General features: G+C 41.6%; 2 protein-coding genes across 3 annotated transcripts; one reads left to right on the top strand and one right to left on the bottom strand.

The window, feature by feature from the left end:
* Positions 1 to 399: 399 nt before the first annotated feature.
* POLR3K (RNA polymerase III subunit K) lies at positions 400 to 9,456 on the bottom strand. The gene is made up of 3 exons (XM_083153415.1): positions 9,235 to 9,456; positions 5,424 to 5,511; positions 400 to 894 (listed from the first exon to the last, which is right to left on the bottom strand). The coding sequence occupies exons 1-3, from the start codon at positions 9,343 to 9,345 to the stop codon at positions 767 to 769; spliced, it is 327 nt and encodes a 108-aa protein (XP_083009541.1). The 5' UTR covers positions 9,346 to 9,456; the 3' UTR covers positions 400 to 766.
* On the top strand, positions 9,383 to 24,185 carry SNRNP25 (small nuclear ribonucleoprotein U11/U12 subunit 25). Of its 2 annotated transcripts, none has more exons than XM_083153414.1 (7): positions 9,383 to 9,535; positions 11,267 to 11,440; positions 13,817 to 13,907; positions 15,686 to 15,791; positions 20,176 to 20,246; positions 21,800 to 21,864; positions 23,957 to 24,185. In XM_083153414.1, the coding sequence occupies exons 2-6, from the start codon at positions 11,282 to 11,284 to the stop codon at positions 21,835 to 21,837; spliced, it is 465 nt and encodes a 154-aa protein (XP_083009540.1). In that variant the 5' UTR covers positions 9,383 to 9,535; positions 11,267 to 11,281; the 3' UTR covers positions 21,838 to 21,864; positions 23,957 to 24,185. The 2 variants fall into 2 exon arrangements, with proteins under 2 accessions (XP_083009540.1, XP_083009539.1); XM_083153413.1 differs by having other exon boundaries at positions 20,176 to 20,250.
* Positions 24,186 to 24,665: the final 480 nt, after the last annotated feature.

Genomic DNA, 24,665 nt, shown 5'->3' with positions numbered 1-24,665 from the left:
ATCATCTCCAAGTGCAGGGATCCAGCTCTCCATATGCCGTAAATAAGATCTGGGTTGAATGACCTGGGTAGCCGGTTTCTATGTCCCCTTTACCTTGGGTCCTTCCCTGAGTGAATGGACCTGGGTTTTATTGGGCATTATTGATATGTAATTCCTATCAGTCTCTGCCCCATTGGAGCCGACAGTGTAAACTAATATATATATATATATATATATATATATATATATATATATATATATATATATATATATATATATATATATATATATATATATATATATATATATATATCACACAGACATACTAGAGTTGCCTTATTTTTGTCTGAAATCAATTAACCTGCCAGTACATTTCTTGGGATGTGATAGAAACAGATAGTGCTACACACAACTTGCAAAATAAGTTTTGCACTTTATACATTTAAATAGCACAGAGTCAAAATAACAGCATATAGAACATAAACCTAGATATTAATATTTAGAGATGTGCATAGCACTTATATGACAGTAGGTATGAAAAATATAACAAAAATATTTTTCATGGTACGGATCTTGCTATTAAGCTTGAATGTCCTTTTGTGGGGCGCATAACGTAAATAGTCTAACAAATGCAGATAGAGTCAGCCACAGGCTGTGTTGGCATGCTTCAATACAACAGATCTATAGTATAAAGTCCTACCAATAGTTATATCCTTGCAATAAAGTTGGTCTAAATCACATTCATTTTTTAAATACTGTTCGCTTGTCAAGAAGGTAAAACAAAAGTTTAGTCTCTCCATCTGTGCCCACACTGGGAGTTACAGCATTTGTAAAATGTCGTCATTGGTTCATCAGCTGATCTGGTTTGGATCTGCATGAAATACGCACGTGGATGCCCACATTTCGGACAGGTTTCTGGAATTGTACAAAGAATATAAATAAATTAGATAAAAAATACAAAAAGTTTACATATTAAAACACATTTTTTTTTAACAAAAATCATTAATTTAAACGTAGATTATAACCAATTATGATTATAGCACAACCCAAAAAGAAAGTGTCGACAAACCTCTAAATAGGATAATTACTTTTCCTTCATAACTGAAACAGTTATATAAATTAGAGCACCAATATTGCAGGTATTAAAGGCAATTTAAAATCATAAAGAGATGTTTTAGGTTATAAAAGTTGTAAAAATATGAAATACTTAATAGGGTGATTTTAAAGGTCAACTCCCCAAAAGAAACATGTAAAAATAGGCAACTCTATGGGGTTGATCCTATTAGCCACAATTAATTTGCGTGGGGGGGGGGGGGGGGGGCGGGGGGAGAGGGGGCCAAGTTTAAACGCTGTGGCAAAAGCACCCCGTACCCTTTGCAATTAATAGGATCGATCAGTTCATCATAGCCATGATGCAATAACATTAATTGGCTTTACTACATTTTTCCTTGTGTGTTATTTATGCAGTTACACAAACTCCCGACCCCACTTTTCTAAAAATTCAGACAGCCATATCTGGAAAAACGAGGTCTTTGGTAGTGCAAGTATTATTCCCAGAGATATAAATGGAAACCAGCTGGTGTATGGTACCTATCAAAAAAAACAACAAACTGGTTTCTCCGGCTTTATTGGATGTAATTATTTATTTTGCAGTGCTGCACTGTGCCATGGCAAAGTGTACCTTTATTTGCCTGCTTTAATATATTGATCAGGGTTTTGCCAATTGAGGTTTAATTTTTTTACTAAACGCTCAAGTGTTATTACTATACTTTGCTGCCACCTTCTGGTAATATTTTTTTACAGCGAATGCTAGATTTTGTTACAGAAACCTAGCTTAAAAAAACACAGACATTAAGGGAAATTTACTAAGAATGACCCATTTGTACCCACTCCATGTGATAAACGTCCGGGTTCCGGAACCTGGTAAATTTACAAACAGCTGAATTCTATAAAAATAACCAATCGGGTGCAAACTATTTAAATATGAGACTTTCTAGTATTCAATCACCTTAAATAATTTTATATAAAATGCAGCTCCCAGTTGTAATTTTGAAAAATTACTGGACATAGCTATAACAAGAGATAGAGATACAATCTCAGGGAGCGCAAAGTAATAAAAAATGAATTTAATTGCAATAAAAATGAATAATAAGATCCAGTATGGTGGTAGCCCTCCAGTACATATAAGATTCTAAAAACACTGAGCATGTATACGTCATAACAAATTAGAATATAAAAAGAAACACAACAAATGTTAATGGTGTCATGAATTTACCATAAAGCTGAGTTGCAGAATTAATTTGCGCTCCCTGAGATTGTATCTCTATCTTTTCTTACTGCTGAATTCGGCTGTACAAATGAATACACCATCGACAGAACTCGGCCGAATATGACCATGAGTTCTATGGTGGTCAGCAAATGTACGATCATTCGTACGGTTTCATTTGTCAGCACACAAAGACGCTTGGCACTACCAAGTCACATGGAGTTTACGCGATATGCATAACACAACTTGTAGCATATGTAGGAAGGATCTACAGTATGTGGACAAAGCTGTACTTTAAACAACATGGTTAACCCTTAACCTCACCCTTCCCAGTCTCCTACTTTGTGTGACAAGCACACATACAAAAGCAATTTGCTTATATGATATATACTTATAATACTGGCATCCCGAACGAGGGAATGCTGACCGGAGCCTAAACCTAGCCCTCCCTTCCCTGGCCTCAGGCTAGCGCTCTCAGGCATACTTACCTTCAGCATCACGGCAGAGGGGATTCTGGTGCTAGTCCCCCAGTGGTAGTAGGGATGCCTGCTTTGGCTTAGTATAGGCCGAAATACCTACTGCTGGTAAGGTGAACACATCCCTGGCCAGCAGCCTATCAAACAACTGCAATGGTGTGACTTTGGGAAAAATTCAAGTCTGGGCACAAAGGGCGATTATCACGCATTGGAGTGGTTATTGCACTATGCGTGTACCACAATCGCAATAAGTTCCTACATCATACAAACAGATTTTTACAGCTGAAAAGAATCAATTTGACCATCTAGTTTACTGGTATTATTAAAATTAAAGGATAAACACGTTTACGTAAAAATGTGAGGTTTTCCAAACTAATAGCTACTTGTGTCTACTAAGTAAGACCATTCAGACACGGGATAAGGACAGGATTTGCCCAGCGTTAGCAGCAGACCACTTCCATTGCACAGTGAATCTGTTCCTAGAACGGACTTGCACTGGAAACTACTGCTGGATCACTCCATACACAGGGGAAGCAATTACAGTGAAGTTTCAGTAAACTTATGTGGCAGAAGTTACATCAAAGGCAACATTGTTTCTTTAATAGATTATCAGTTGTATTCTCAGAAGAGTGTGGAGATGCCAATATAGCCTCCTTACCATAGTTGCTAGTTAGTGAAGATGAACCAAGGCCTTAAAGAGGGCTATTTCTAGGCAATTCGGCTCCCAGTGCGAACAGTTTAAAATGCGGACCCCCATAGACAATTCGGTACTGAAGAAATTCCGCACACCTCAGCCCAAAAGAAGGGATGTGGCCTAATGGCAAGGGGTGTGGTCTGGTATGGAAAAAGGTGTGGCCTATCAGGAAAAAAATGTACCTTACACCACACTTTTTGCACAGTGATGCATAATGCCCCCTGCAGTGCCGCTTACATATATAATGCCCCCTGCAGTGCCGATTATACATAATGCCCTATGAAATAAGAACATAAATACTAAACAAAATTTGACAGCAGATAGAAACCACACGGCACATTTCCTGGCCCTGCATCTGGCTCCATAATGGGCCACTCTATCTGTCAGGAGATAATGTGTCCCCTCACAAAGCAGCAATGAGTATAACAGAATAACTAATTGGATCCCTCTACTTCCATGCAGGGCCCCCAGCAGCAGCATTGTGGTACAGTATAGAGGGGGTAAACACAGCACAGCAGCCTCTGCTCTGCACTCCTATAAGCGGAGGAAGACAGGGCGTGTTTACTGTATGGTCTGTGGTAAGGGTGTTGTGCCGTGGGCAGGGAGGGTGCAGAGCTGCTGTCATTAGATGCTGCAAGGTACTAGTAAGACTCCCAGTGAGAATGGCACATGCAGCAGCCGCTGGAGGGAGAAGCGATGCCACCAAAGACCTGCTAAACACCTTCCCCTGCTAGAGGGAGAACCCTGGGCCGCATACAGACTGCGCTCTGCTGCTGTTCTCAAGAAAGTACAAGTAGTTTGATGTTCTCCCCATTGCCACCACCAGCCGGCTGGTGTGCTGGAGGAGGCCACCGGTGAGAATAGCAACAGCGGACAAGCCATGCGGCGCTGGCTCTGAACATATGTATAAGCTGCATGAGAACAGATACTCAAGTCCGAGAGTCTAGTAACCATCATCAATCACATGTTGGAGAAACCAAGGGGGCTGAGGATTGCAGGATCAATAGCTTCCACAATGTACTGATATTAAGGGCTGCCAGTCATGTGCGAGCACTTTGCTGTGGAGTGAAGAGCTCGCACTTTAGCGATTTTTGCAGGCACACCTCTGGGCGGGACCTGGCGTGCATGGAGGCCTTGCCCGCGCAGACTACCACAAGGTATTACACTTTTGCGAAATTTCACAAAACCGCAACCAGGTCTGAATAAGGCCCTTAGTGTGATCCAATGAGATTTGTTGATAGAGATACCAAGTGCCAGATCTTCATGAACTGCCCTTTGCACTACTTTGAATGTATGAAGACCAATGCTTCTCTGACTGTTACAATCAGAGGATGCGGAACCACCACTGCATAAATCTTACACATCAAAGATGTAAGAGACAGTATAATGTGTAAAGGAGAAGGCTGAATGCAAAATAGTAAGGTTTCATCAGTTTCTACACAAAGGATCTTAAGCCAGATACAGAGAGTTCAAAAAGACTTACAGTACATGTATAATATTGAATTTCAGTTTAAGAAAAAAGTCCTGTTCTCTGTAAAATGTTTTCAGGAAGACAAATGAAAGTTGGATAAATGACCATGTAGCGCGTAGAGCAGTAACAGGGGCTTTCAGTTGTAGGTAGAGTTCATTCTAGAAGGATTGTGGCAACAACTAAAGGGGTCTGCACCCGTATTGATGCTGAAGTGCTCTTGGTCAGCATACAGCAATGTGTCAATGCTGTGTGTTGAGCAAATGGTCAGGGCCAGTGTTCTCCGGTAAAAACACTGGCTCTGACTGATTAATATCCAACATGCTGGTTCTTAATTGGCGGGAGAAACAGACACGTGTGGCCGTGCATCACTATTGCCCCTACACACAGAGCAATGTAGGATGCCTGTATATCGTTATGTGCATAGGCGCCATAAGGGTGATCCAGAGAAGATCTAATCTAATCAAGGGTTAATGAATAACCAGTATTTTTCAGTAAAAAAAATATATGAAATAACATATGAACACAAATGTTATTTACCAGCTGTTGAATCTACATTTTCCCATGCAGCAGAGCCTCCCAAAACATCATCAACTTCCTTCAGGTTGGGATATTTTCTACTAGTAACCTAGGAGAAGAAAAAAAAAAAGACAATATTAATGAACAAGTGGAGTTGAAAGCCTAAATTAGCACTTATGGTACATATTCAGTTGTGCTATGAAACTTACAAATACAATGATTTACTGGATTGAATAAGGGCCTAATTCATATTTGTATGTAAACCTGGGGCAGTACGTTTGGTGTAATGTTTAGCATTACTAACTCACAGCACTGAGGTCATGGGATCCAGTCCCACCATGGCTCTAACTGTGCGGAATTTGTATATTCTCCCCGTACTTGTGTGGGTTTACTCCGGGTACTCTGGTTTCCTCCCACATTCCAAAAATATACTGGTAGGCTAATTGGCTCCCACCAAATGTGGTAGGGAATATAGATTGTAAGCTCCACTGGGACTAATGTGAATGTTCAAATATTCTCTGTAAAGTGCTGTGGAATATGTGTGCGCTATAAGAGAAACTGTTAATAAATAAATAAATAAATAAATTAACCCAATGGTTTGCAAACAAATACATATACCGGTACTTGGCTTTGAGCGGCACACACCAGCAATGTGTATATATTACCGACACCACCAGCCAGTCTGGTAATTAAGCCCGTTGTCCAGACGGGTGGTGTTCCCGGACTACAGATTGTCCGGGAACAGGCAGGGTCCGTCAGCAGCGCCAACATTAGTTACTCTCTGCGGGCGCTGATGTATAGTATATTCACGGTGAGATCCGGCCCGACGAGTAGGTCTGCAGCTATTCTTTCGGACGGCTGTCTGGCTGCCACACAAACTGCTCTGTGGTAATGAGCACCCCCCCCTTCTCCGAATGGCATCGAGTATGAAGGCCCTGGCATCTAGTATAAAGGCCCTGGCATGTAGACTCTGGTATTGAGCAAGAAACCCCTATCAATTAATATGTAGGTAAGCGGCACTAATGTGGCATAATATGTAATAGTCATTATGGTGTGTGTGGTATGATATGTAATAGCCATTACAATGAATGGCATAATGTGTAATGGATATTACGTTGTGCTAAATATTATAGCAGTAGCCTATACATTGCTGACACAGGTGAATGGATTTCTCCCTACGTTCATGGCTGCAAATAAAATCGTAGCCGTGCACATGGGCATTTACCTGATCCCCGGGCTCCAAATATACACATCCCAGCGATCAGTTCTGAATTAGGCCCAAAGAACAGAAATGCACTGAATAAAATGGTCGCTGTACCCAACCTTGGAATTCAAACCCAGCACCTTATGTAAATCAGGGGTGTCTAAACTTTTTGCAAAGAGGGACAGATTTGGTGAGGTGAAAATGTATGTGGGCAGACCATTCAGCCTGACATTCTTTGAACCATTTATCACATCAGAATGATCCCTCACTCTGCCCCTCATTCACTGTATGTCCCCCAGCTTGCCCCCCCCCCTTCTCTGAATGTCAATCACTCTGCTTCCATTCACTGTATGTCCCCCAGTCTGACCCTCCTTCACTGCATGTAGCACATACTGCCTACTTCACTGTATATTCCCCTGCAGGAGACAGATGCTTGGGCTCCCGCCGCCACCCTCCTCCACTCCGCATATTACGGGAGCAAGCTTCCCCTTTGCTGCTCCCACCTCCCCGCACACTGCTGTCACTGTGATCACGGTGGAGGGTGATATATGATTGCAGCAGCAGGAGTTGGACACATACTCCTCTGAAAGACGGCAAACACGTCTCACAGTGGCAGCCGGCACCCCCTCACCAATGCAGACAATAAGGTAAAGGCGCGATCGCTGGGGTCCCACCTCTAGAGTCCTGTGCTGTGCAAGCCACGTCAGCCTCCAGCCGCCCGCTTCCGGCTGGAGGCCGCTTTAAGTGCCATCACAGGCCGCAATTGGCCCCCGGGCAGGACTTTGGACATGCCTGATGTAAATAGTCTTATAATGAAAGATTTTCAGCAAATTCTTTCGCCTCCTGAAAATCTCCTGCTCTTTGGGGAAAATAGTTCAGTGTGTATACACTACTTTGGTGACAGATATATCTTTCAGATATTTTGGAAAAAAGTCTTTTGAAATTAAAATCTTCTAGTGTGTATGGGCCTTAACGCTTAGATCTTAAATCTACTCGCTGGGCTGCGAGTAGTCAGAGCCCACTGAGCATGTAAATGCTGCATTGCCAAGCTCCCTCACCCCTCCCCTGTGCACAGCTGCGAATGCCTTCAAAGCCGTGTACACTGGAGGAAACTGACTCACCATCAAATGATTTTCCCACTGCCCACAGCGCTGAGTAAGTCTAGACTCACTTGGTGATGTGAAGGCAGAGGGGAGAAGGAGGCTGCTGCTGAAATTCACGGTCTTCCCTCCCAACAGCCAGGGAAAGACAGCGTTACAGTCCCAAACGCCTGGCAATCGGCTAGTGAAGCCTAGCATGGTCCGTTTGCAAGAGGACCATGCGCACAGCATATCATGTGCATGCGGGGCTTTAGATAGTCGTCCGCCCTGCGTATGGCTCTGAATCGGGCTGAAAACTTTGAACCCCAATACTGGTATGTTTATTGTGAATTTAGTATGTTTAAGATGAATCAGGTTACAAGAATAGGACTAAACATAAAACGCAAAGAAGTGGGGAAACTTATACAGCTGAGATCACTTTGTGTGACAGTAACGACTCACGATAAAAGCAGTAAATGGTTGCTGTGCATAACCTATCTATTTTATCCCTCTCCAAGTCCTGATGAATCTGCCCTAATATTTGATAGAACGCAATAATTTCACATAGCGGTAGTCCATAAGGGATCCAGACAACGGGTCTACAGCAAAAAGGTATACAACCATTAGGTCGACAATAAAAAAAGGTCGACACAAGCAATAGGTCGACAGTCAAAAGGTCGATATGCAGTTTTTCACAGTTTTTTTGAGCTGACAGGTGGTATTTCATGACCTACCATCCACTAGGGCAGTGGATCCCAACCTTTTTTCTCTCTCGTACCCCCTAATTATGCTTTACATTTATAAGTACCCCTCCTCTCCATTTGAAATATCCACAGTACTTGTGAGTGGAAGTGAGTCAGGAATCAGGTCCGTCTTTGTCTGGCCGCTGGCTGTGTATTGTCTCCAGAGTTCCCGCTAACGCCTGTAGGATTAATGCTTCTTCCACCCATGTCAGTGCGGGGCTGATGTTCACAGGTAGCTCTCAGTGAATTGCTGGTTGGGCAAAAGCACAAGGAGACGCTGATGACGCTGCAGATGGAACTGGAAATGACACAACGTGGCTTGTTTCCATGTCAATGGTAGACTTATTTTACCATTGGGAGACTTTTTCTTCTTCCGCCAGTACCAATATTATTTCCAAGTACCCCCAACTGGTCTGCAGAGTACCCCCAGGGGTACTAGTACCACAGGTTGGGAACCACTGCACTAGGACATGGTGGGAGAATAAAATAATGTGCTGAGCATAGCGATGCGGTGCACTTCAAACTGTGTCCATGTGAACTGTGTCGACTTTTGGGTAAAAAAATAGTGAAAAACCCCATGTCGTCCTTTTGACTGTCGGCCTAATGCTTGTGTCGACCTTTTTGCTTGTCGACCTAATGGTTGTCTACTTTTTTGCTGTAGACCCATCCATAAAAGTGCGCACATGCCAATTGCAGAAGGCAACACTCATATGATTTTTCAGTAATCTTGTCCTATTAATCACTGGCTTGTGGCCAGCAGCCACTCTGTGCATCCATCACACGCAGACACGCCACTCAATCTTTACCTTCCGATTAACATTGTGCACATAGGGACACGTATTGCAGGCGAACCTGTAGCATTTCTGACCCTCTTCCACTATCAGCACATTACCACACGTCGGGCAGAACAGCAACATCTTTACTCTCTGTACGACTTCCGCCAGCAGTTCCCACTTCCCACAGGCGCAGTGACGTATTTCCTCCTGTACAGAAGCGTGCTTCTTCCGCCTTCCGGTGTCAGACGTGTTGTGAATTGTCTTGTCTAGCAGTACTAGTAAAGGAGCTAGGCTGCATGGAGGCTGGTGCTCAAACACTGGCCAGCAGCAGGTGAGGCGGCGCTCAGCTGTTTTTTTTTTTATGGACAGGCGCTGCGGCCAAATGCCAATGTGCCCAGTCAGTGCCAGACAGACACACACTGAGGCTCATTACTACTGTGCAATAACGCTGTGTAAATGTGTGTATGATTGCACATTGCCAGCATGTGCATGTGCGTACCTGTTCCATACAATGCAGCAATATTCTGACATTACCTATGTTTAAATGAGATTAATGCCGTGTGTTTAATACTGCAGCACATACTTACATGGACCGTAACAGTATACTGTTGTGACAGTATTTATTATGCATGTTGTGTAATGTATAATCTCGCTGGTGCTTCGTTCCTTAGGAAACCCCACATTAGTTTGTTTTATAGAAGTTGTGCATTGGTGCAGCCTGGTCATGTAGACATGATCTGTTCCGTGGGAGAACATTATTGATGAAACACAGTACACACTGGGCTGACTGATATGGGTTAGAGATGGGTCGTTCGCGAACGAACCGGATCTTTTGAACGGATCACATTCAAGATCGTGTGAGCCGCTGATCCCAAAAAGGTGATCCACTTCAGTTTCGTTTTCCATTACAATGCATTTTCTTGATCTCAGTGCTGCCACCTGTGGCATCTGAGATGTACTACCTCTGGAGACTGAGTAGAGTGCTGTGACTACAAGTGATAGAAAGATTAGCTGCTGCTGCCAGGGATGGCCATCGGTGCAGATGCCATCGATGGTTGCCATCGATGGCGATTCTGCACCCAGCCATCGATCAGTGTTTTTACTCGGTCATGTATATTCCTCCCTTTTTTTTCAAAAGCAAGCCGAGGATCCGTCAATGATCCGTATCTTTTCACAGAGAGCTCCGGTGGATCCCGGCTCGGCTTAATGATCCGTATTGGCCATCTCTAATATGGGTCAGTGATGTCACACCCCCAACCCCCCCCCCCCCCGAATCTGCAGTCAATGTCGATATTGTCAGATTCAGCTGCTGCATGTAAAGATGACGGGATGGGGGGTTTGTTAATGATGACCATAAGCATTGGTAACGGTATTGAGTGTACACATTGAATGGTGTGTGTGTGTGTGTGTATATATATATAGATATATATATATATATATCTATATATATATATATCAGACTTGTCCAACCTGAGGCCCTCCAGCTGTTTTAAAACTACACATCCCAGCATGCATTGCCATAGTTTTAGCATTCCCTAATAGCAAAACTTTGGCAAGGCATGATGGGACTTTCACAACAGCTGGAGGGCCATAGTTTGAACATGCCTGCTCTATATAGTCAACAATATTGATATTGTCGTCCATATATTGCCCACTGTGTTCCCAGCATTACTGGTGACATTGCAGTTACAAAGCTACATGACAGCACCATAGAGGCAGCAACATAGTCTCTGAGAATTACCTATATAAAAAAAATTCCTATATAAAAGCTAAACATTACAGGTCATTATGATGAATAAAAAGATATGCTTGCCACTCAAAGGGTTAATATTTTTTGCTCCATAATTGCTATCTGTACATATTCATACAGTAGGTGATTTAGTAATGTTGTGCAGGCTTGTGACTAGCTGTGCTGCTCTGTATTATTTACAGTTGTATCACTTATAGTAGCAGCTTTGTGACATAGCCAGCTGCTGTAAGATAAAATAACTGGAAAATTGGTATTATATTGTGTGTTGAATGCTATTTTCCTTTAATGGCTTCCTTTTCTTGCTATATTTAGGATCTGGATGTAAAAATGGAATCGGATTATGACAATAACTTAGAGGATCTAGTGGATGACATTAAGCAGGAAGATGCAGAAGAAGAATTGCCACATTCAGAGGTTATAGACATATTCCAGGAAGGGCTTGCCATGTTGGTACAAGACCCTTTGCTGTGTGATTTACCTATACAGGTAAAACAGTATTTATGTTATTTGTTTTATAAACCATTTCTGTTGTCAGAAATCAAAAAGGAGTAATGGCACCTTAGTTAATCACTATAAAAACTTACATGGCACAAGAGGTTTCATATAGGAAAAAAGAGAATACTTCAGCTCTATACAGTTAATAACAGTGGCGTAACTACACTGCCGCAGACCCCACGGTGGCTTGGAGGAACCGGCGCCACCGGGGGTTTGCGGAGATTGCCTAGCTGCTGGTGCCGTCTGCTGCTGCCGGAGTCCATGTGTTTTGCCTGTCACTCTGTCTGCCTAACACAGGCAGCGGCGCCGGCAGCAGGAAGCCGCACTCTCAGACCCGCATAGCTGAGGTGAGGTCCGTCATGCCTCTCTCTCTCCCTTCCTCCGAGCAGCAACACAGACAGGAACTAGGAGGGGTTTCTACACACACACACACACACCGTCCGTCCGCGCAGGCTGGTGCAGTATCCACCCTCTCCCTGCTTTCTGTTCCTGAATGTCATGCTCATGAAGGCACTGTCTCTTCTCCTGCACTCTGGTTACTGAGCCCTCCCCTACAGGCTGCAGCACAGGAGCAGAACACAACAATAAGGTTAACCCTTTCACGCCCTGGTTTTCTACAGTGGTAGGCAAAACAGTTAGTGTCTGTGTCATCACATGTCAGCATATTTGTGTCAGTGTAGTGTTCATTCTAGCACCTGCCATCTTTGAAAACCCATGCAGTTTCTCTTCCCTGCCTGGGGTGTCGCTGTCTGCTGTAGTGTTCTAGCACAGTGTGGTCTGTAAATCAGCACTGATATGCAAACCAGACCTGTGCTAGAAACACCACAGCAGACAGCAACACCCCAGGCAGGAAAGAGGGACTGCATGAGTTTTCAAAGATGGCGGGTGCTAGAATGAACACCATCAGTGTCCGGGTGTCTGTGTAATGTCTTCAGATGTCAGCATCAGTGTCTCTATGTGCAGTCTGTGTGTCAGCGTATCCCTGTGTGTAGGCGTCTGTCAGTGTTCATGTGTCATAGCTATCTGCTATCTGTCAGCTAATGTGTCTGTGTCAGTGCCAATGTGTTAGGATCTGTCCATTTGTCAGCATCTGTCTGTGTGCCAGCATGTAGGCATCTGCGTGTCCATGTGTCAGCATACAGTACTTCCCATCTGTACCGATTTTCATGGGAAAGGGATTTATTATGTGACTGTCCCACCCAAGGGCCGAAATGCCCTGCGATGGGGGGGAGGGGCAGTTGGGAGATGCCCTGTCAGTTGGTGATCTGCAGTGAATAGACATTTTGCGCCTACGCAAAGCATCTAGTCACGGGAGACAGAGGGGCATGCCAGAAGCTCAGAGAGCGCTTAGCATGCCTCCATGGAGTTCAGCGGCAATGCAAGATGTCCACCGAACACGGACGTTTTTTTTAAAGGGGAACTAACTTACAAGGCAAAACTAGTTAATTCCCCTTTAAAAAATGTCTGAGTTCGTCGGACATCTCACACTGCACTGAACTCGGGCGGCATTAAATTCCGCCCATGGCGGGGGGCGGCAAAAAGTTTTTTGGGAGGGGGGGGAGCAAAATTTATAGTTATGCCACTGGTTAACAAGGGAACTTGTCAACTGGTCAGGGAGCAGGATTGCAACCCCTATTACCTGCAACTACCCCCTCTCCCCACTTGTTGAAAAGACGTTGGAGTCTGGTGTCTTGGTTCCTCTTTCTCATGCGCATCGGGGTAAGACACCTTTTCACAAACACATGCAACACTCCCAGTTCACAAGTAGGAGCCTTGTTCAATAAACTGCATAGAAACAACTGGTTGTCATACCCCTTTTTACATCACAAATCCTGGGTCGCCCTCTCGATTTGGACACGGGTTCCTCTTGAGAGCGACCCGGCATTTGCAAGGTGGGTCCACACAGTGAACCAGCTGGGTCACTGACATCAGAAAGGAGGTGGCACGTCATCTGGGTAGGAGCCAGTGCTTGGATATTGCCTCTTCCCTATAGTGTGAACAGGACTGGTTACCTGTACACTGCACTGCAACTAGAGTCTGACCCGGGAATAACACTTCTTTTAACCCGGTTTGGAATGCCGGGTTGCTGGACCCAGGTATTTTGAAAAGGCCCTTTCACACCGCCTGTAGAACTGGGTCAGACCTGTGTTATTTGTAGAGTGTGAAAGGGGTAAAGGAACAGGATGCCGTTTCGGTGAGAAATTGTTCATCAAAATTGCAAATAGATATATAAAGTGATTTCTACAGCAATTTCCGATTTTTGCATAATATAGTGATTTCTTTAGTTTTACATTTTTTGTGTTGTGGATATAAGATAATGGTCACAGGTTTTAATGATATGTGCTTCATCTCTTATTCTCATCTTAGGTTACATTAGAAGAAATCAATTCACAGATTGCGCTTGAATTTGGTCAGGCGATGACTGTCAGGGTGTGTAAGGAAGATGGGGAAGTGATGCGTAAGTGTCATTTATTGATGGAATTTCTTTTATTCAGATTGATCTCTTGGCAGCGAAGTCCGTTGTTTTTTTTTTGTTTTTTTTTTTTTCAGTGCTGAGGCAATTTTTCCACATTTGCTCTCAAAATATTGAAGAATCAATGTAAATGATGTTTGTTATTGGGTTACTGTAAATACATATTAGAACTTTTCTTTTTCTTTTCCCAGCAAATATCCTTAAGCTGTGTACACATGGGCCGATCCGGGGGGCTGCCGACCTCTATCAATCTTCTCTTAACTACCATGTTACAGGCTATGCTTGAAAAATGACAATGAGGAGCTGATTGTTTTTCACTCTCCATTTTATCACTTTCCGAGGTTTGCTTACATCTCGTCCAATAGCTGCTAAGAGGTGCACTTGTAGGCATAGGAGTATAGAAAGTGCCCTCCTGTTCATATATGGAAAACATATTTTTTCCTTAGTGTGGGGTAATATTGCCTGTTGGTAACATCATTTTGAAAGCGGAGAAGCTTCTATTTTAACTTTAAATGCCCTCTCAATTTCAGGTGCAATATTGTGTATGAGGGCATGCAGTGGCCTCCTCATGGTTGTGGTATATTCGATCTACAAAGTTTAGGTCTACAGTCAAAAGGTTGACATGAGTTTTTCATGTTTTTATTTTGGTGTTTATGTCAACATAGGTTGGTGTGGACATTGTCTAAGTGTCATGCGTCCCCTCGCTATGCTTTAAGCAAGCTGCCTTGCTGCATTCAGCACACCATTATATTCTCCCTCTACGCCATAGTAGATGGTAGGGTATGAAATACCGCCTGTCGGCACATGTAGAAAAAACTGATGTCCACCTTTTTCCATGTTGACTTGTTTAACTCTGTCCTCCTTTTGACTGTCGCCCAATAGTGGTCGACCTTATGACTGTCGGCTTAGACACTATAGATCTAATGACTGCACACCCCTCCTCACATATTAGGAAAAAGTATGTTTTCTGTAACTGGGTTTTCTGTCCAATCTGGCTGGTTGGAATGAAGATCTGGTAATGTATGGCAGCAAACTACAATTAACCATTTTATCCCAAGTTACATTTTGGAGCACAACTCCTAAGGGACATACACACGGGGCGATTTCAGACCCTTTTCTAAGCGGTCTGGCAAAGCCCCACTCAGCACGATGACTCAGCGGAGTGCATCGCTGAAGCACATCACTCGCCAAAAGTGCCGCCTCATCTGTGTGTACTGGGCTTTAGAGTTCTATCATAAAGCTATCCTTTTTGTGTTCTATTCAAATGCAGGGAATATATTTATTTTATTCACATAAAATAAAAATTTGCATTTGCAGCATTTTATTGCAATTTGACTTTTCCAGTATAAACCTGCACACATTTTTGACTTGCTTCTGAGAGCCTTAATTGCTCCTTGATGATCTATAATGGCACCAAAACTCAATGTATTCTCCTATCTTTTCCCAACCGGTTCATTGCAGCCTTGTCTCGTATTGGCCTTATACTGTATGTGTATTTAGTGTTCATTCTAGCACTCGCTATTTTGAAAACCTATGCAGTTCCTCTTCCCTGCCTGGGGTGTCGCTGTCTGCTGTAGTGCTTCTAGCACAGTGTGGGCTGTATGTCAGCACTGATCTGCAAACTAGACCTTTGCTAGAAACACCACAGCAGACAGCGACACCCCAGGCAGGGAACAGGAACTGCATGGGTTTTAAAAGATGGCGGGTGCTAGAATGAACACTCTGTATAATGAAGTACAATTTCTGTTTTTCATTGCTTGCAGCTGTAGTTGTTATTCAGAATGCCACTGTTCTTGATTTAAAGAGAGCCATCCAGCGGTTCATTCAGCTAAAGCATCAGCGTGAAGGGGGCATTCAGCATATTAGTTGGTAAGATATATTTATCTTTCATTATTTTCCTCTTTTTCTCAATCATTTTGTTTTTTTGTCTATGAAAGTGCTATTTGATGCATTTTGAATGGCAAATGGGAAAAATACATCACACTAACTTCTTATCTAATAATATGAATGTAAAACAACATATACAAATAATTACTCGGACACTATTGTCTCTCAGGTTAATGACTTAGTTGGTGGTGCTCCTCAGAGCCATGAATGCAGACGTAAACGTAAAGTACAAAAAAAGATAGCTCTCTTTGTTGGCGCACTTCTTGTATGTAATAATTTATAAAAAAATTCTTAAACATTTTTATTGGATATGCATTAAAATCCTAGACCATACATCTGCTTTTAGTTGGAGACCGGATTACAGCGAAAATGTATCAAGACCCCTGACCACTACTGTGTGATAAAAAGATTTATGTTCTCTATATGAACAACTTACATAGAAATAATAAATTGATAATTTAATTACATGAGTGAATAATTAAGTGTATCAGCTGGGGTATTCAGAGTTGTGGATTTTATTAAACCCTATGAGGCATTAGTTAGTCCCAGATTAATTAATGTGCAAAGTGATATAAACTATAAGTATACACAACATTTACATTATATACAAATTTAAAAAGGTGAAGATTTTTTGGATGGAGATGGTGATTACTAACGGGATCCCACAATAATTATTAGTGGAATCATGTATTTTCCATATGTTTTGATTTTAACACACGGTTGAGACAGAATACCTATAGTAAATAGGGAAAGAAAACTCACCTTTGGTTTCCACTGCTGTCCCTTAAAACCCTGCTGTGTGCCTCTGGGGCAGTGAACGGACTTGGGTATGGGTCAGCAATTGGGGGGATCACAAATAGGTGAGTGAAAACAGAGTAGGGGGATCTGCTGTTGCACACCAGGATCTATTCACCGCCCCTGATGGTTGCCCAGCGCAAGGGATTGCTTGTAGGATGGGTGCAATGACTCTTAAAAGGAGAATAAGGGATAGTTACAAATTAATTCATATATAGGACACATAATAATTCTGTATGTTCAATTGAAAATTATTGCACTGTCCCTTTAAATATTCACAGTTGTACTAATCAACCAAATTCTATATATATTTATAGTGTACTCTGTTGCAATATGCAGAACAACTGCACCCCTATTAACAGTAATAGCAATACAATACATAATTTCTTAGTGATATATATCAAAAGTTTATGCTAAGTCCCTTTAGATGCTATGATAGATACAACATTACACATTAAAACAGGATACTTAGCTAAAGTCTCAGTTGGACCAAACGAAAAGAGAAATGGTAGTCTGCTATCTCCATTCTCCGTGTTTGTATTCTAAATACCATCAGCGAGAGACATCTCACCAACCCTGGACGCGCGTTTCGCCTGTAAAAGGCTTGTTCACCAAGAACATATGGAAAATACATGATTCCACTAATAATTATTGTGGAGTCCAATTAGTGATCACCATCTACATCCAAAAAATCTTAGCCTTTTAAAATTTGTATATAATGTAAATGTTGTGTATATTTATGTAATTAATTGTCAGTTTATATCACTTTGCACATTAATCTGGGACTAACTAATGCCTCATAGGGTTTATTAAAATCTACATTGATTACCCCAGCTGATCCACTTAATTATTCACTCATGTAATTAATTAATCAATATATTATTTCTATGTAATTTGGTCATATAGAGCAAAAAAAATTGGGGGATTATTCGAAGTGCTAGGTAGCAGTCACTAAAGCAGCTGTCCCGTGGGAGTTACTCAGTCCCAATAAGACAAAAATAGAAAGAACTAGTGCAAAGATGGAGACAGCGCTAGAAGTGCCGCATACAATATACTAATATAAACCAACACCGATAATTAACAAATTTCTATTTAATCAGTGTAAAGACAAAAAAACAATAAAAATGAATAATATCTATATCTATAGACTTCGAAATGACGCGGCACTCCAGACCATACAATCGGTGCAAAAAGACTTTATTTTCAAGCAACGTTTCAATACGTGGGTATTTTCTTCAGGCTGAAGAAAATACCCACGTATTGAAACGTTGCTTGAAAATAAAGTCTTTTTGCACCGATTGTATGGTCTGGAGTGCCGCGTCATTTCGAAGTCTATATCTACCCCTGGACGAAGGCACCTGCAAAGCTGATTATTCTCGGAGGTGTGCCCGGCATACAAACAAAGTCTATCTATATCTATATATATATATCTATATCAAATAAAAATGCAAAAAATCCTTTTGATAATGGAGCAAGCTAATAACCGGCTGGCACGTTACACTTAAGATTAATCTTAAAAAAAAAAAAAATTAATAAGAAAATTAGGACAAGAATTTAGCATATACTTATCACATTCAAAACATCAGTAGACCTAAAAACTTATGTGTATAGTCCTACTAGTACGCTAATCCAGATGTAATTACTCTTGCCAGGCTAATTATCTGGCTGGCACAAATTTTTAGTTCACAGAAGGCGTCCGTAATTGATCAGCCCAGTGAAACAATAATAGCAGGCTTTAATAGTTCCCCAAGGGATTAGTCTTTTAGTTAGTAGGGGGAAAGATTGCGTGCTTGTAGCAGCTTAGGCGATGTTAGTATACTTTTTGTTAATAAAACACAGCTTTGTATAGTAACCACTCCCAGGACTGTTTTTAGTCCTCCGTGTAATAGGTATGGAATTTTTTGTAGATCCAGAGCACTAGGGTCCTCCTCCACTTATCAGAGCGTTTCCCCTGGTGGGCTCTCGAGTTTAACTTTCATCAATCTCCCGTACGGTGAGGAGGTCAGACAGGCTTGTAACTGCGTGCTGAATGCAGATCTGACACGTTTCCCCGCCTGCGTATCTCTGCGTTTTTTCAAAGATCAAGATCCCCCACTTGATTGTCGCGCTCCCGCAGCCATCTCCCGATGGGGGAGATGGCTGCGGGGCCCTATTCAATGCTGTCTTCCCCCACAGCATTGAACAGGGGTTCTCGGCAGAACGAGCCCGACATCACAAGCTGTCAGGCTCGTTCTGCCGTGAAAAGCCGGAAATAGGCGAGCTCCGCCCCTTTCTCGGCGGCCGGGACATTGAATCCCGACCGCCGAGCTCAAGTTGAGCAAAGCGAGAATGGGACAGGAGCACCTCGGCAGCCGTACCCCTGACATTGAATACCCCCCTTAGCCGTAGTTTGGGTCTGTAATCCAGGGCTACCAATCAGAGAAAAGATGTGTACACACTCTTCGATTTTTCCCTTATAGAAGCAAAATCGAATCCACATCCAATGGTTTTTAGGACACTTTTGATCTGCATTCGATTCGATGCGCACTCCCGTTTTAGCAAAATCGAAAATAAAAATAGACTGCAGCCTAGGAAATAACGAATTAGATCCAGTAAATTGAATGTGTACAATGTACCGTGAATGTAAATCGAATTCGAAATCGATATGTAATGCGAAAGTACAGCCAAATTGAATGGGAAGATCTAAAGCCAGATCTAATAGAAAATCGAATCTAACATCGAATCTAAAGCAAAACTAAAGGTGCGTACAAACGTACAGATTTTCTGTCTGATCTATCTGGTGGGAACAAAAACCTGGAAATGTATGGGAGCAAATGACAATCAAAAATTTGTTCCCAAACACTTGAAAACGGACAGTGATCGGTCAGACAAATTGTTGAAATCATTCTGATATAACAAATTTATCAAAGCATATAATTTTTTTTCTGTTTTCCTGCATTTGGGTGGAAATTTTTGATTGTCATATGCTCCCATACATTTCCAGGTTTTTGTTCCCTCCAGATAGATCAGACAGAAAATCTGTACGTGTGTACGCACCTTTAGTGTGTGTACATAGCTTAACAGCCATTTCTCGGGGAGTGGTTGGACATGCCTGGTTTAGATAATGTTAGCCAGGGTCTGCTGTATGTATATCGTAGCACATTTTGTTTCCAGATCTCTTATAAGGAAACAGAAAGAAATAATCTGTGTGGATTGACTAGATGTTGGAATATATTTTCTCCTCTGCAAAGATCCTATTAGATATCTGTGGCAGGCAAGTGGCTTAATGGGACATTACTCTGTACATCAATAAGAAGATGAGGGGTATGAAGGAGTACACATGTTAAGGGACTTCCCTGTCATAAAATGCTAAAATAAGTCTTGCCCTATTTTTATGTGCGGTTTGCAATGTAATAAATGTGCTTCATCAACTCTTCCTAAGCATGTAAAATAAGTTTGATTCTGTTTGTAGGACTGGTGGAGTAAGTGGTCTGCCTTTTTTGTATGATTGTTAGGTATGATGATTTTAATTAGCTGGCTATAGATTAGTTTTTTGAGTAACTTATTGATTATTACATGTTTTTATAACTAGGAAATATGTGTGGAAAACATACCAGTTGTCATTTTCTGGAGAGAAGCTGGATAATGATGAGAAATGCATTCGTGAGTAAGTTTATATATCATCCAACTCAAGAGTTTGCAACTGAAATCTGCTTATACAGTACCTGAGCTGTTATCAGAGGACAGGTATATCACACTCTACCACATCACACCATTGGTTACCCTGTTTAAGTATCAATATACCGTAATATGTGGCCACAAGGTAGAGGCTGGTGGAGGTTGCTCCAGGAGATGGATCAGAAAAAATCAGAGGAGGGAAAGATGTGTTCCCTACCTTGGAAATTAGACATCCTAACATACCTCTTATATGGAATATTTTACCTAATAAGGGATTAGAATACATTTCTACAATAATCATTTTTAGTCATTAACATAAGTAGCCAATAGGCCCTAAATACAGAGCATGGATTGTGAAGCCAATTTTTCCTCTAATGAATAAAATAAAGCTGCACTGCAGGTGGGGTAGATGTAACTTATGCAGAGAATTAAGGATGTGCTATTTATTTAGCACCTTCTAGAAGATAATAGATGCTATTTGCAACATCCCATCTTCAATAAAACTCCCAACTTTGTAAATTTGCCCCTTACATTTGGGTGGAGTGTGTTCAACCTGAAATCTATATTGCAGTGTAAAAATTAAACAACCGTATTTGCCCTGCGCCGAAACAAAATAACTCACCCAAATATAACTCTCTGCACATGTTCCATCTGCCCCACCTGAAGTGCAACATGATTTTGTCCATTTACTGTGTGATCCAGTCCGAATTAGGCCCTCAGTGTGGAGAGTAAGTAGCAAACAAAACTGTAGTTCAGATTGTATATCCCACTTCCATTATAGGGATATTAGCTAGTGTGAGTTGCGTAGCCAAGTGTACACCTCCGCGAGCGAGCCCTATGCCTGCATGGTGCTGAAAGGGAATAACTGGGTGACTATGGGGCTTTTAACATTGACAGCACTGACAACATTGACATTGACAGCACTGCAGAGCCAAGCTTACACAAAGATCCATCTCTGGAGGTGATTACTATGAAAAATACAAAAAAACAAAAAAAACATGGGAGAAGGCAGCCTGGGTGCTGAGATGCTTACATGTTGGAGCAATTTACAGTCAATGTGCGTTCCACTGTGAATTGGCCTATATACACCTAACTTATACTGCAGATGTGGATGGAGGTGGGTCATCCTACACCTAAAATCCATAGATTTACTGTAGTCTTAGGAGAGTTAAGATATTGGTTCGGAAAGGAACGGCCGAGGACCTCCCTTGCCTGAACATGCAGGACGTTGTTGATGCTGGTTGTTCACAATATCACCTAGTGTGTATGGGGCTTTACATGTGCAAGCTCAACTTATTAGATATGAAAGGCCCTTGATTATTGTTCTGCACTAAACTGATATATATATATATATATCTACTGTATTTTTCTATTTTATTGCTATATACTAAGTTGCACTGTTATATGCCTATGTTTGGCTATTTCTAAGATTTTTCTCAATAAAAAGAGATTGTTCAAAAAAAGTAGGCTTCTATCTGTGACTGAAAATTAAAATATTTGTAGGAGATGTGTTTAATGGTATTTATGCTATCTTTTAGATATGGTATTAAAAATAGAGATGAAGTGGCCTTTGTGAAGAGGCTTAAAAAAAAGTAGTGTCCTGGTAAGTGTTTTTATTTATCTATCTATCTATCCATCCAACTATTTTTATTTCTGTATTCTTTCTGTCTAGTATTTGTTACATAGGAGAATATCTGATCAGTCTGCTGAACTGCCCCAAACACCCGTATCTATGATGTAACACCACCCACAGTTTTGGCTAACATAGCAGATTTTGTCAGTGGGAGACACTGAAGACATAAGGGTATAGTCTTTTTTTCCCAAGAGAAAGAGAAGGTAACCAGAAATATCTGAGCTGAGGTGCTGGATATAGAGAGTACACCTGTCACTGCTCTTCTCTCTGTGTTTTTCCTTGCATAAATATGAGGGACAGATCCTTGATCTGTGTTAAGCAGTGACGAGATGCCCCCCAAAACTGGCCACATAGTGCTCAGAGCTAGTGGGTAACTTCAAAAGTTCCATGCAGCACAAAAGTGAATGCCGCTTCCATTAAATATATTAGGCCCAATGTTGAATAATAGGCGATACATCATGCCCTCTCTGCTTTTGATGGGAAGATCCTACAATACGTCTCCTTCAGTGCATATGTCATCCAGTGTGTATGCACCATTAGTTTCAGAAATGACTGACTTGTTCTGCTGTATTTAGGACCTCCGAATTAATATGTTACAAAGGCTGCAATTGTTTCTAGTGGTCCTAACTCTGCAGTGTGCTACATAGATCACCAACACTAAGGACACCTGTAAAGGTGCCCACAGACGCATCAATTATCGAATGCGTTTTGTACTTTTTAAGTACAAAACGCATCTTATGTACAATTATCGGGTGGTGTTAATGGGCTTGTGCGATGCGCGTTCCCGGGAGCCCGATATTGTATGTCTAAAAAAGTACGTGCTGCACGTACTTTTTAGACTACATCTGAAAATTAACATTACAAACATGGGTTCATCGCATCGCATGCATCCAATTGCACATTGCATCGCAAGCTGGAAGAAAAATTGTATAGAACCATTGTACGCATAGCACAGTAAAATTGATGCGTCTGTGGGCACCTTTAGTCTCACTGTATTTCTGAAGGTGCCCATACACATTTCGATTTTAACGTGCTGTGCGTTTTAAACTTCAAGGTGCCGTGCGATTTTGGCACATGTAGCGGATGCACTGCACTGTACTGTTGCGATGCTTGCCGTTATTTTTTTTTAAAGTTTATAGTTACCTAATGGACATCACATCGCATGTACTACAAAAGTGATGCAATGTGATTTAGCACAAAAAGTACTGCCTGCAGATACTTTGTGCTATACAATATTGTAGCCGCGGGGACGCGCATTGCATCCCCGCAGGTACACAGTGCGATTCTAACCAATGTGATGCGTTTTGAACTTCAAAACGCATGTTAAAATCGCAACGTGTATGGGCACCTTAACTTTATATTCAAAGGAAAAGCATTCATCTTGGCACAATATTTGTTGAATTCCATCTAAAATACATTAAAGCTGATTAAAAATGCTTCCACTCATTCTAGCTCCCTGACATTCTCCGATCTTAGTCTACCTTCATCTGTGTTTATAACTTTGCCATGTGTCACATGCTGATCGACCATCATTATATCCCTTATATTCTTTATACTGTATATGCAGAGCATCTTAGTCCTTTATTCTTAGTGTTATCCCACTTCTAGATTTCCCTTCTACCCTTTTCCCACTTCTCTCTGTGCATGTTACATCTGCCCCACCTGCAGTGCTCATGATTTTGCCTATTTTGAGAATACATTTGTTCTGCCACCCAGTGCGGATTAGGCTCATTATGTAGTACAGCTGTAAGTGCTCCAGCATGCCCTATGACAGCATGATTAAATAGTGCTAAGATGTGTAATTCCAAAGCAGCTGGAGTACCACAGATTGCCTTCTCTTTATATCCTATATATAATAAGTCAAATGCTTCTCCACACTTCTATCCGGGCGAATTCCAAGTGTTATATGAGTCAGCGGCCACTAGATGGTGCCCAACAGAGAAATTGTTCCATTTATGCACACGGTTATGTTGTTCCATCATTTTGATGGGCTGGTAACCTCATCCAACGTTTAGAAATGAAGCAAAAATGTTACCAATTCTTTTTTTTCTTTAACTTTCAGCTTTGCAGGCGCTCACATGGCTCATTCATATATGAATAGGATCAATCAACAACCACCAGTGGCCCTTATGCCTGAACTACTACAACACATTGAACATTCAGGATACAACTAGGGCATAAACTGAGGAATGATTGTCAGGTCATGGACTATGGAAATGCAGATACATTGTCATGTAAATAGAAATGAACTGTTTATTTTTAATTTTTAAATTAAATAACCATTAAATACCTGCGGACGCAATGGATTTATTAAGTGTTTAAACAAAATTATTACCTTATGCACAGTATTTTATTTACTGCAGGATCTGTGCTGCCACAGTTTAAGAGCACAGGCAGAGTAATCTGCAGCATATTCTAACGCAGCAATGACGCTAGCTGTATTGTAGATGAAGATGATGAATGGGGGGGTGGCGCGCAACAACTTCTGTGATTGACAGAGAGGCTATCCATGTATGGTACAGGTGATTTGGTATAACAACTCCGAGACAGAAGGGTAATCAGCAAGTTAGAGAATGAGTTCAGTATTGTAAGAAGCTGAGTTTCCCACTCTCCATATTAGTGATTTCAGGCTAGAGCAAGGGAACTGTCAAACGTCCACCTTGTATAATGTGTTCTCAAAAAACAAATAAGTCAAGGATCCTCAACTATCGCAATCAGTATTTAACAGCATAATATCAGATCATTGTAAGGAAAATGTGAATTGGCAAGCA

This window comes from Crinia signifera, chromosome 7 (assembly GCF_055691185.1).
Source record: "Crinia signifera chromosome 7, ASM5569118v1, whole genome shotgun sequence".
In the NCBI taxonomy this organism is placed as follows: Eukaryota; Metazoa; Chordata; class Amphibia; order Anura; family Myobatrachidae; genus Crinia; species Crinia signifera.
This window is presented reverse-complemented; position numbering and strand designations above follow the sequence as displayed.

Coding starts and splice junctions, on each gene's coding strand:
- POLR3K (XM_083153415.1), bottom strand. CDS start 9,345: ATGTTGCTGTTCTGCCCGACGTGTGGTAATGTGCTGATAGTGGAAGAG. Junction 5,512..9,234: donor TGCACAATGTTAATCGGAAG/GTAAAGATTGAG, acceptor TTCTTCTCCTAG/GTTACTAGTAGAAAATATCC. Junction 895..5,423: donor AAATGTAGATTCAACAGCTG/GTAAATAACATT, acceptor GTACAATTCCAG/AAACCTGTCCGAAATGTGGG.
- SNRNP25 (XM_083153413.1), top strand. CDS start 11,282: ATGGAATCGGATTATGACAATAACTTAGAGGATCTAGTGGATGACATT. Junction 11,441..13,816: donor TGTGTGATTTACCTATACAG/GTAAAACAGTAT, acceptor TTCTCATCTTAG/GTTACATTAGAAGAAATCAA. Junction 13,908..15,685: donor GGAAGATGGGGAAGTGATGC/GTAAGTGTCATT, acceptor CATTGCTTGCAG/CTGTAGTTGTTATTCAGAAT.